General features: G+C 59.1%; 1 protein-coding gene across 6 annotated transcripts in view; it reads right to left on the bottom strand.

Annotated features, from left to right (window-relative positions):
• Positions 1 to 321: 321 nt before the first annotated feature.
• Positions 322 to 10,237, bottom strand: part of USP22 (ubiquitin specific peptidase 22) — a 31,007-nt gene continuing 21,091 nt past the window's right edge. For 2 of the 6 annotated variants that reach the window (XM_057715184.1, XM_057715183.1), the window contains 10 exons: positions 10,007 to 10,108; positions 9,469 to 9,638; positions 8,269 to 8,431; positions 7,800 to 7,905; positions 7,560 to 7,718; positions 5,478 to 5,604; positions 4,595 to 4,686; positions 3,867 to 3,929; positions 3,387 to 3,505; positions 322 to 2,921 (listed from right to left, as the gene is read on the bottom strand). In XM_057715184.1, the coding sequence (XP_057571167.1) occupies positions 2,734 to 2,921; positions 3,387 to 3,505; positions 3,867 to 3,929; positions 4,595 to 4,686; positions 5,478 to 5,604; positions 7,560 to 7,718; positions 7,800 to 7,905; positions 8,269 to 8,431; positions 9,469 to 9,638; positions 10,007 to 10,108 (1,289 nt within the window). In that variant the 3' untranslated portion in view covers positions 322 to 2,733. Of the gene's footprint in view, positions 2,922 to 3,386; positions 3,537 to 3,866; positions 3,930 to 4,594; positions 4,687 to 5,016; positions 5,269 to 5,477; positions 5,605 to 7,559; positions 7,719 to 7,799; positions 7,906 to 8,268; positions 8,432 to 9,468; positions 9,639 to 10,006; positions 10,109 to 10,237 lie in introns of those variants that run through there. The other 4 variants (XM_057715180.1, XM_057715185.1, XM_057715182.1 and 1 more) reach the window with 4 other exon arrangements.

Raw genomic sequence — 10,237 nt, 5'->3', positions numbered from 1 at the left:
CAGACGGGCACCTGCTGTCTGCTCACTGACCACACCTGCCCCCTTCTCAGCCCCTGGGGGGCAGCACACGTGGGTTCCTACACCACATCCCCGATCCTGTACTCAGACTCCGGCAAGGACGCCTGCATTTAAATGAGCCCCTCCAGTGACTTTCAAGTTCACCAAAGTCTGCAGGCCCATGGGGTCCTGAGTCCCAGATTCGTCACCATCGTGTCTCCAGAAGGAGTGTCGCCAGCAGCATACACTCCCCGGCCCAGGCCAGGTCTGGGCTGGAAGAAAGCAAGAAGGGCTAGTGTCATAGATGGGCCTCGGGCGCTAGGAAGGTGAGACCACCGGTTTTCAGAATAAAGTGTAGCTTTATTATGACACACATGAGACTACAAGCCATTCAGGGAAAAGGGACATGGGGCACCCCAGCAGTAAGGTCACAGCACAATCACAGGCATCTTGTTCTTACGATTTTTGTTTTCAAAGTTACAGCAAATGAAACAGTCACTGGAATTGTCAAAAAAACAGCAATTTTATACAACGAAAGCATCCACACCGAGCAGAACTACAACAGCACGAGCACACGTGGTACACTGGGTGTCCTGGTGCCCAAGGCGGCCTGCGGAGGGCCGCAGCCCCGCACCCAGCTCAGGACAGCAGGGAGGGAGAGCCCCTGTCTCCTGTGACGCGCTGACAAAGCAGCCACTGTCTCAAACACAGGCCACTTTAAACACACTAGCAGGGGAAGAGGGGTGGCCTAGGGATTCCCTAGCGGTTTGGACATCCACACGGGTGGCTGTTAGAAACAAGAAACCATTTTCCTGTATTTAGTAGCTGCGTTGGGAGCTGAAAGAAAATAAACTCCCAAACCCATCATGTAGTCCTTTGTTCCTGACAAGGTGACCTCAGGGCACAGGACGTGGGGGGGGCGGGGTGTCAGGCAGCCAGCCTCCACCCCAAGCAGCTCTTCCAGTCGCAGGGGAATCTCAGCAGCAGAGGGAGAAGTGCTTAGAGCACCAAGCCAGAGGGAATAAAGGGGACTAGTCTGGATACAAAAATTCAAACTAACACCTAGAGAAGAGAAACTCAGCCCCACTGGCTCCCCAGTCCTCACGTTCTTGGAGCAGCTGAGCCCTGGACATGAGCAGGGTGCAGGGATGGGGTGCAGGGAGGACAGAGTGGGGACAGGGCTGACCAGACCACAGGTGACCTGCCAGAAACCGCGGGACCGGTCCATCTGCTCTGTCCTCACTCTGCACAGAGGACACCCCAGTAAAGCAAGGAGGCCCCAGGAGGCAGGAGGCCCCAGGGCCCAGAGCTCTGCAGCCACCTCCAGTCAAGGGCCCTCTGAGCGAGGCCTCTGCCCAGAACCCTCAGAGCAGTCGCGCGGACAGCCCACGCGGGGCCGTCTCTGAGAACAGGCTGCCCCGCTCTTCTCTAATGACGCTCGTGGCTGTGATAAACTACGCGTCACGACGCGTGTTCCCGAAAGGCAGAAACACAGCTGAGGACGACCCAAGAAGGTGCCTGAGCCACGTCACTGAGGACCCTGCCCAGGGGCCCCAGCATCGTCCACACCACGCAGCAGCCACGCCGCTCCCGGAGCCACGCAGCTGCTGACCTGCACCTGACCCACTGCCTGTTGGCTGAGACCCGTGCACACGTTTTTAAGCACTGAAAAAAGTTAATATTCTGTGACATGGGAAAAGTACACGAGATCCTAATTTCCGTGCTCACATGAAGTTCTACTGGAACACAGCCGCACTCCTCCACGTGTCACCTGCGGCGGAGATCACAGGGCCCACAAGGCTGGAAACGGCTACCACCTGGCCAGCTGCGGAAAGTCCGCTGACCCTGCCGCAGGTCGACAGGTCAGAGGGATCGCTGGAATCTCTCAGAAACACACCACCTAAGCCCGGGCGTGGACGGGCAGGTGCACGCGAGACGGCTCGCGGGGAGCAACGGTGCTGCACCCCCGTCAGCCCTCCCGCCAGCGCGGGCCCGGAAGTTTCTCTGGCTCCAACAGAAGCGAATGGCACGTGCCCAGCGCCAGGACGCAGCCCCCCTGGAGGCCGCCCCATGTCATCTGACACACCCGCCGCCTGGCGGCAATGGGGACAACTCAAGGGACAGGTGGCTGGGGAGGAAACACGGGGAGGAAACAGTGAAAGCCCCGGAAACGCTTCAGTGACCGAAAGATCAACACGACAGAGAGCATCCCCAGCGCGGCAGCTTCTCCGCGGTGCCCGCCCGGCAGCTCTGACCAGGACACGCAGGCCTGGCGGGGTGGGGTGGGCACACACACAGAAACAGCACCAATGAGCAAGCAAGCTCAGCCCTCCAGAGCAGAGGGAAAACGGCCTCGATCTCAGGCTGAACTTGGTAATTCATTCACGTCACTGTCACCACGTTTATGAAATTCACCATCGTGGAAAAAGAGAGAAAGGGGGAGGATAAGAAAACGCCTATTTCTAGAAAACGGGGAGATGCTTCCACATGCAGGATGACGCCGGCTGTCTGCAGAACAGACAGACGTGCTCGCAGGCCCCGCGGGGTCTTACGCGCCACAGGCTCCGGGGCTCCGTCACGCCCGCGTCCGTGCTGCACACACGCGACACCAAACTCAGGAGGAGGAAGGCCCGAGGGGCCCGCGTCTCCTCTCCCTCCCGCCTTCTGGGCCCGCCACGCGGAAGGGCTGGCGCTGGAGCTGCGCCCGCCCCGGCTCGCAGGGGACACAGGAGACACTCAGGCCCGTGTCTCCTCTGCCCCCCGACCCCCCTGGCCCACCTCCTGCCAAGTGTCCACACAGCGTGACCCCAGGCTCCTGGCGTGCTGGGGGCTCCCGTGGGGGGCTGGGACGACGTCGGGGGACGTGCCGGCAGGCCGACGGCTACTCATACTCCAGGAACTGTTTGTGATAGAACAGCAGGTACCTGAGGAGGGAGAGGACCGAGCACAATGACCACCCACCTCCTGAGGCTTCCGAGCAAAACCACCCCGGCCAACACGCCCGCGCGTGGCTGTCCCCGCAGAGCAGAGCCCTCCACGGGGGAGAGGCAGGGCCCCCAGCCCAGCACCCAGGCCGGCCGCTGTACGCCTGCCGGGCCCTGGCCCGTGACCTGCCCCCCACTCCGCGTGTGGGTCCCTCTCGGAAAGGCAACGGCCCCGGGGTCCGGCCCCGGTCCACCCGCCCAGCCTCTTCACGGCCACCGCGGCGTCTCTCGGGGGCGGGGCTGCCCCGCTGCTTGGAACCGCAAGTCCGGACGCCTGTCACGAGTTCCCAGCGGGTGGTCCAGGACAGGAGCCCCATGGCCGGGGCGGAGGGGCGACGCGGCCGTGGACAGGGTCAAGGTGCCCCCGTCGGGGTCTCTCTGGCCCCGGGGACCCGCGGGACACACCCCTCGCTGTCCAGCACGTCCGCGATGCCGGCCTTGGTGATGATGGCGTCGTCACACTTGAACCACTGGTCCTTGTGCTGCCGGATGAAGCTGGTGTAGTGGCCGCTCTCCAAGGTCCCCTGGTGGTTGACCACCGCAAACAAGGAGTACCTGGTTTGGGGGTGGCGGCGGCGGGAGACGGAGGTCACCTCGACCCTGTCACCACCAGGGACCACAGCCCCCAAAGGGAAGGAGCCCAGGAACGACAGCTGAGGCGCGAGGGGGAGGGGGACAGGGCCGCCAGGAGACACCGTCCCTGCTCTGGCCTCCGCTGCGCCAACAGGAGCCACGGGAAAGAGGGGCCTGGTCACCGTGCAGGAGAGGGAGGCCCTTGCCCGACAGAGCCAGCCGCCGCCCCTCACACACAGCGCTCTCCTGGGAAACGCGGGCGGGGCCTCCCGCAAGGCCCACGGCCCCGCCCCCGCTCAAGACGCCACTCACTTGTTGTCGTTGCTGAGACTGTCCGCCGGCTGCTGGTACTGCCCGTTCATCCTGCTCTCTTTGCTGTAACAAACGGCGGCAAATTCAGCCTTGATGAAAACAATCAACCAACAACCCCCAGTTCAATGGCGCCGCTGTCACCTGGGACGCCCTACGCCAGACGCCAGGCGGGTGCGTCTTCCACGTGTCTGCTTCTCCTAACAATCCCGTCTCAGGCAGAGACGGTCCCCGAGTCACAGTGGGGAAACTGAGGCCCAGGCTGGCGAAGGGGACCATCAAGACTGAAGGCTCAGAGCCGGAGCCAGCCCAGACCCACAGGCCCCCCTCCGCCCCCCGCCCGCACTGGACTCGGGGCTCCACCTGTGGCCACAGCAGCCCTTGTCTAAGTACTAGGAAGCGTCCTAGTATTTTGCTAAGTGGACCACCATACAAAGACTCAGCGCAGAACAAATGAAATCTACAACCGCAGAACTTCTGTGTCGACGTGTACCCAATCTCAGTGCCTGCAGCTGAAACGCTGCCAAGACCCCACACCCAGATCTGAGCCTCGACAGAGGAAAACCCAGCCCTGAACCAGCCGTCGGAGGGCAGCCTCCCCCACACAGGGAAGGTCCTGGGTTGAGATCAGGACAGCGAGGTGCCAGTGGCCTCGGTGACATCGGGGCCAAGCACGGCCTCATCGGGGACCCGGCGCCACGCCCACCTGACCACAGACACAGAGGACCGACCTGGAGGCCATGAAGGGGGTCATGTCCAGCTCCAGGGGGAAGGACACGTAGGTGGTGATCTTGCGCCGGAGTTTGGCCGAGTGTTCGAATCGCTGCAGAAACAGCAAAGGAGGGGGACACTGCAGGCTCCGCCGAGGGTGTACCTCCGTGGCTGCCTAGGTGGGCCTCTGCCGTATTTCCTGAACCACCCTTGGCCACAGTGAGAACTCAGAGCCCACGGGGCTCAGCCCAGCCCTGAAATGACGGACCCACAGCACAGTGTCCGGGGCAGAAGCAGAACACACGCCTGTGCCCTGTGCCCCCCACCAGACACGACGCTCCCCCGACGAGACCGGGACCCGCACCCACCAGTGAGGCAGGGCTGGGGTTTTCGGCGTTTTTTTTTTTTGGGGGGGGGAGGTGGATTTTGGTTTTTGTTTTACCTCTTTTAAGCGTCATGAGATGAAAGAATAAGCAACAGAGACTGAGTGACTTCCACGTAAAATCGGATCACGAACACCCGAGGGCAGCAGCACAGCCTCTGCTACGCATTCTCTCCTGCTACCTCACGCACACGACTCACTCACGACCGGCCCTTCACTGAAAAGGCCTGCTGACCCTTGGACGAGACCTTAATGCGAAAGGTCTTTGCTTAATAAAAGAAAATCCCAACACTCGAAGTGAGGATGAAGAATCTGGAGGGGAGGAGGAGTAGTAAATCGTCAACCACCCCCCACCCGGAGTACCTATTTCCATTATGAAGCAATTACTTTTTGATTCACAGCAAACCTCCCAGCAACAGACTGTGAACAGAGTGATTTACAGGCAGCACCCTGTGCTCCAGAAGCACAGATGGACTCTGCACACCCACTCCGCAGGCCCTGGATGTGCTTGGGGGACTCACTTTGAGATGGAAACAGGCCACAATGGGCAGCTTCTTCATGGTGAGCTGCTTGGTGGACTCCTGGTAGCTATGACAACCGCTACACTTGATCTTGGCACTGCTGCCTAAGTGCTCTGGTCTGGTAAATCTGCAATGTGTTTTAGGAAAATGCATTATTTTTAGGAAAATAAGATGGGAGCAGTGAGAGAGTAAAAAGAGAAAAGTTATTTTATCACTTTCAGTGGGTTAATTTCCTTCCTAAAAACACACATATACAATTAAGGATGTTTATAACTTTACAATGAAAAAAAGCTATTTCTTCCTTTCTTTTCCCTATCACTTCAAAAAATATGTACCCTAAAATTTTCTGAAAAGTGAAACTGGTGATATCATAATAGTTTTCTAACTACCATAAGATCTAGCAATCAAACTTGTCCCTGAAGAGTAAAAATTAGCGTTCACACAAAACCTGTACCTGAGTGGTTACTGCAGCTTTATTTGCAAAGGCCAAAATAAAACCTGGGAGCAATGTACACGACCTTCAGTGAAAGAGTAGTTAAACCGCGCACACCACGGGACACTAGTCGGCGATAAAAAGGAAGCAACTGGTGATACACACAACCTGGATCCATCTCCAGAGAATCAGGATGAGTGAAAAGAGCCAATCCTGAAAGGTTACATGATGTACGATTCCACTGACATGACATTCTTGAAATGGGGAATTTCTAGGAATGGAGAACAGATTTGCGGCTGCCAGCAGTGAAGGAGGCAGCCGTGGTGGGAGGTACGGGAGGTACGGGAGGTGTGGTTGTGAGGGACCCTGCATCTTTACTGTGGGGACACTGATATCCTGCTGACTGTGTCACTGTGCTCTTGTAACTTTACAAGATGTTACCACTGTGGGAACTGGGTAAAGAGCACACAGGATGGCTCCGGCTTGTATCTCATAACTGCATGTAAAACTACAATTACCTCAAAATAAAAAGTTTAATTAAGAACGTTTTCATGAAATATCAAAAAACAAACAACTCAATCAAAAAATGGGCAGAAGACCTAAATAGGCATTTCTCTAAAGGAGACAGACGGATGGCCAAGAGGCACATGAAAAGCGGCTCAACATCACTCATTATTAGAGAAATGCACATCAAAACTACAACGAGGTATCACCTCACACCAGTTAGAATGGGCATCATCAGAAAATCTACAAACAGTAAATGCTGGAGAGGGTGTGGAGAAAAGGGAACGCTCTTGCACTGCTGGTGGGAATGTAAACTGATTCAGCCACTATGGAGAACAGTACAGAGGTTCCTTGCAAAACTAAAAACAGAACTCCCAAATGACCCAGCAATCCCACTCCTGGGCATATACCCAGAGAACACCATCATTCAAAAAGACACACGCACTCCAATGTTCACTGCAGCACTATTTACAATAGCCAGGACATGGAAGCAACCTAAATGTCCATCAACAGATGAATGGATAAAGAAGATGTGGTACATACATACAATGGAATATTACTCAGCTGTAAAAAGCAATGAAACTGGACATTTGTAGAGACACGGATGGACCTAGAGACTGGCATACAGAGTGAAGTGAGTCAGAAAGAGAAAAACAAATATCGTATATTAACACATACATGCGGACTATAGAAAAATGGCACAAATCAACCTGTTTGCAAGGCGGAAATAGAGACACAGATGTAGAGAACAAACATATGGCCCCCAGGTGGGGAAAGTGGGGAGGGTTGGAGCGGGGGAATGACGTGGGAGATTGGGATACCAAATTGTACACCCTAAACATATGCAGTTTATTGTAAAAAATAAAAAAATTAAAAATTAACCTCACAGACAGGCCACGAGCCACAGCAGGAGGGCAGCCCTGCTGGTGTGACTCTGGCCGCTCGTCACCAGCGGCGGGGGAGCCCCAGCCTCTGCCCGCAGGGGAGGGTGGTGCTGGGGAACAGAAAGGGCTCGCCTGCCAGCCGTCCTGTCTTCTCTCAGCTCCTACGTGGGAACGTGGAGCCCTGGCAGGCCTGGCGTTCCCAAGACGTTCCCCCGAGCAGCTGAGAGGAGGCGCCCCTCCCCACAGGCACGGACGCCTCACCTCCGCAGGCAGTCCGTGAGGGTCGTGGTCCCCGACGCGTGGCTTTCCCCGTTCACCACGCTGCCCTCGCTCCCAGGGCTCAGCGGCCAGAAGGGGGTGGAAGAGCCAGGCAGGTCCAGGCTGATGTCCCAGAAGGGGTCAATGGTGGTGGAGACGCCGCTAAGGAGCAAGCAGGGGGCCAGGTCAGCACGGCAGCCCCGGTGCAGCACGGCAGCCCCGGGGCTGTGAGGCTGCACTCACTGGCACACTTGGCAGGTGACGTCGGACTGCAGCCCGCCCGTGAAGATCTGGTCTATGATGCAGTTGCAGTGGTTGGGGTTGTTGGCCTTCTTCCCGTTGTCATCACCTGGGGAGAGATGGCGGCTCGGGACCCTGGGCCCCCAGGGCAACCCGCTTCCGAGCCGCTGACCCAAGGGGCGAGACCGGTCCCCGCAGGGCAGGTACAGCGGGAGGGCCCGGGCTTCCATGTGGGCGCCAGGGGGACCCTCCGTGTGTGTTCGGTTTTCTCCCCTTGCTCCTCCCTTTGAAAATCTCCCTGCCGTCTGTCTGGCACTCAATGTATCTCACACCCAGTAACTGGCCCGAGGAGCAGCCCTCGCCCTCACCTGTGCAGCTCACACCTTGCAGCGCTCACCTGGGCAGCCCTCACCTGTGCAGTGCCCACCTGGGCAGCCCTCACCTGTGCGGCGCCCACCTGGGCAGCCCTCACCTGTGCGGCGCCCACCTTTGCAGTGCCGGTGCAGGACGTCCAGGGCCGCGATGAGGAACTCGTGCGCGTCCTGCTGCTCATAGCCCGCCAGGTGCCGGGCGTGCGTCCACACCAGGTGCAGCAGCTTGTACGGGATGTGGGGGGACCGGTGCCCCGAGTAGAACTGCTCGGAGAGAGGGAGGAGCACCCTGGTCAGCGGCACGTGCGGCCCTCGGAACACAGAGCGCACGTGCACACCCAGCAGGGGCCAGAACCTCCTCTGGGGAGTGCGACCAGAAGGAGGCATTTCCTTTCCTTTTCACGCAAAGGTATTTTCATTTGGACTTTTTGAGTCTGCAAACAGTTTTCTCTATTCCCACCATTTTCCAGAAATAAGCTAAAGTGATGAACTGTGGCAAACGTCTGTCAAATACACAGAAACACCAAATGGCGACGCCTGTGCTGGCGTCACTTGCACCCCACAAGCCCGAGCGCCAACCTGGCAGACGCGAGCCCACCCCCAGCAGCCCACCCTCCGCGGCGCCCCTGACGTCTATTCTGGCCCCATGATATCAAGCAGCGTGTTCACTCCTGTAAGCCCAGCAGCTCCTGCCAGGCTGCAGGTATGCGGGGACCGGCTAGGCCAGGCCAGGGGTCAGGAAACGTCCAAAAACGGCCAGACCGTAAAGAATTCCAGCTGCGCAGCCAGACAGGCTCCAGGCGGCTGGGGAGATGCGCGGATGTGATCAAAGGCTCTGACAAAACCAGACCCTGCTGAGGCTGCTGGCCGCGGGGCCACCACCTGAAGGACACCCGGGTCACTGCAGCACCCGAGGGGGCAGGTGCCCGTCCTGCAGTGGGGGCGGCTGGGCTGCAGTCCCACCCTGAGCGTGGAGGGTCCAGCCTGCAAGCCCACTGAGGCCAGAACCTGAGGTCCAGGGCAGGGGCCCAAAGACAGAGGCCTCTGGTGATACACAGTGAGCAGGACAGGCGGCGGAAGGGGACCCAGCCGCCCAGCAGACCAGGCCAGAAAGCGGCAGGTGATGAGGTGAGGCTGTCCGCCACCGACACCCCTCCGGGGCAGCAGCGAGCCTCTGGAGGCAGTGCCAAGCCTCTCCCCCGACGAGACCCCTCGGGAGGGGCGTGTGGTCCACGAGGGGCGCATCTACGAACGCCCGCCCGCCCCCTGACGGCCCAGCTCCGCCCCCGGCCCGCGCGCACCTCCTGGAAGAGGGAGGACATCTCGCAGACCAGGCAGGAGCTGGGACTCTGCATCTCGCAGCGGTGCCGGTCGGACAGGAAGAAGTCGCGCAGCAGAGGCGTGTGCGTGAGCGCCTGCACGATGCAGTTCATGAAGCACGTGTTCCCGAGGTTGATGAGGCCGCGCAGCCCTGGCAGCAGAGAGCGGGGTCAGGGGGTCAGCACCCTGGCCGGGCCCGTGGCCGCTGCTCCCCGCGCCTCCCGCTCCCTCGAGAAGCAAGACTTGGAACAGGACGGCCTCCTCACGCCTTGCTCCTCTCGCAGGCAATGTCCCGCGGGGCGCTCCCCCCCACCCCCACCCCCACCTGCCAGCCACCTTCACGTCAGGGGTTTTGACAGAACTGCCCAAAGGCCTCTGGTAACAACAGGACAGGTCAGCGAGGAGCCTCTGCAACACGCCGAGGCCACGCTGCGTCTCCTGCAGCCTCGGCAAAGCCAGAGAACCTGCTCCCGCCCCCGCCCGCAGCCGCCACGCAGCCCCCCGCCGTGGCCCGGCCACCTATGGTGCAGTTGGACGTGATCTTCCGCCGCTTGGGGTTGTGCTTCAGCAGCTCGAGCTCCCGCTTGGTCGGCTCCCACGTTGAAAACTTCTCCCCGACGCCTAAGCGGGTGGAAAGTGCCATCAGCTACATTCTGACCACGTGTCCACGGACCAACGTGGCGCGGCAGTGTTTGTATCAGTGTCTGTATTTCCAAGGCGGGGGAATGCAGGCTCCTTCTAAGACCCTGT

The sequence above is a fragment of the Hippopotamus amphibius genome, chromosome 17 (genome assembly GCF_030028045.1).
Source record: "Hippopotamus amphibius kiboko isolate mHipAmp2 chromosome 17, mHipAmp2.hap2, whole genome shotgun sequence".
NCBI classification, from domain to species: Eukaryota; Metazoa; Chordata; class Mammalia; order Artiodactyla; family Hippopotamidae; genus Hippopotamus; species Hippopotamus amphibius.
This window is presented reverse-complemented; position numbering and strand designations above follow the sequence as displayed.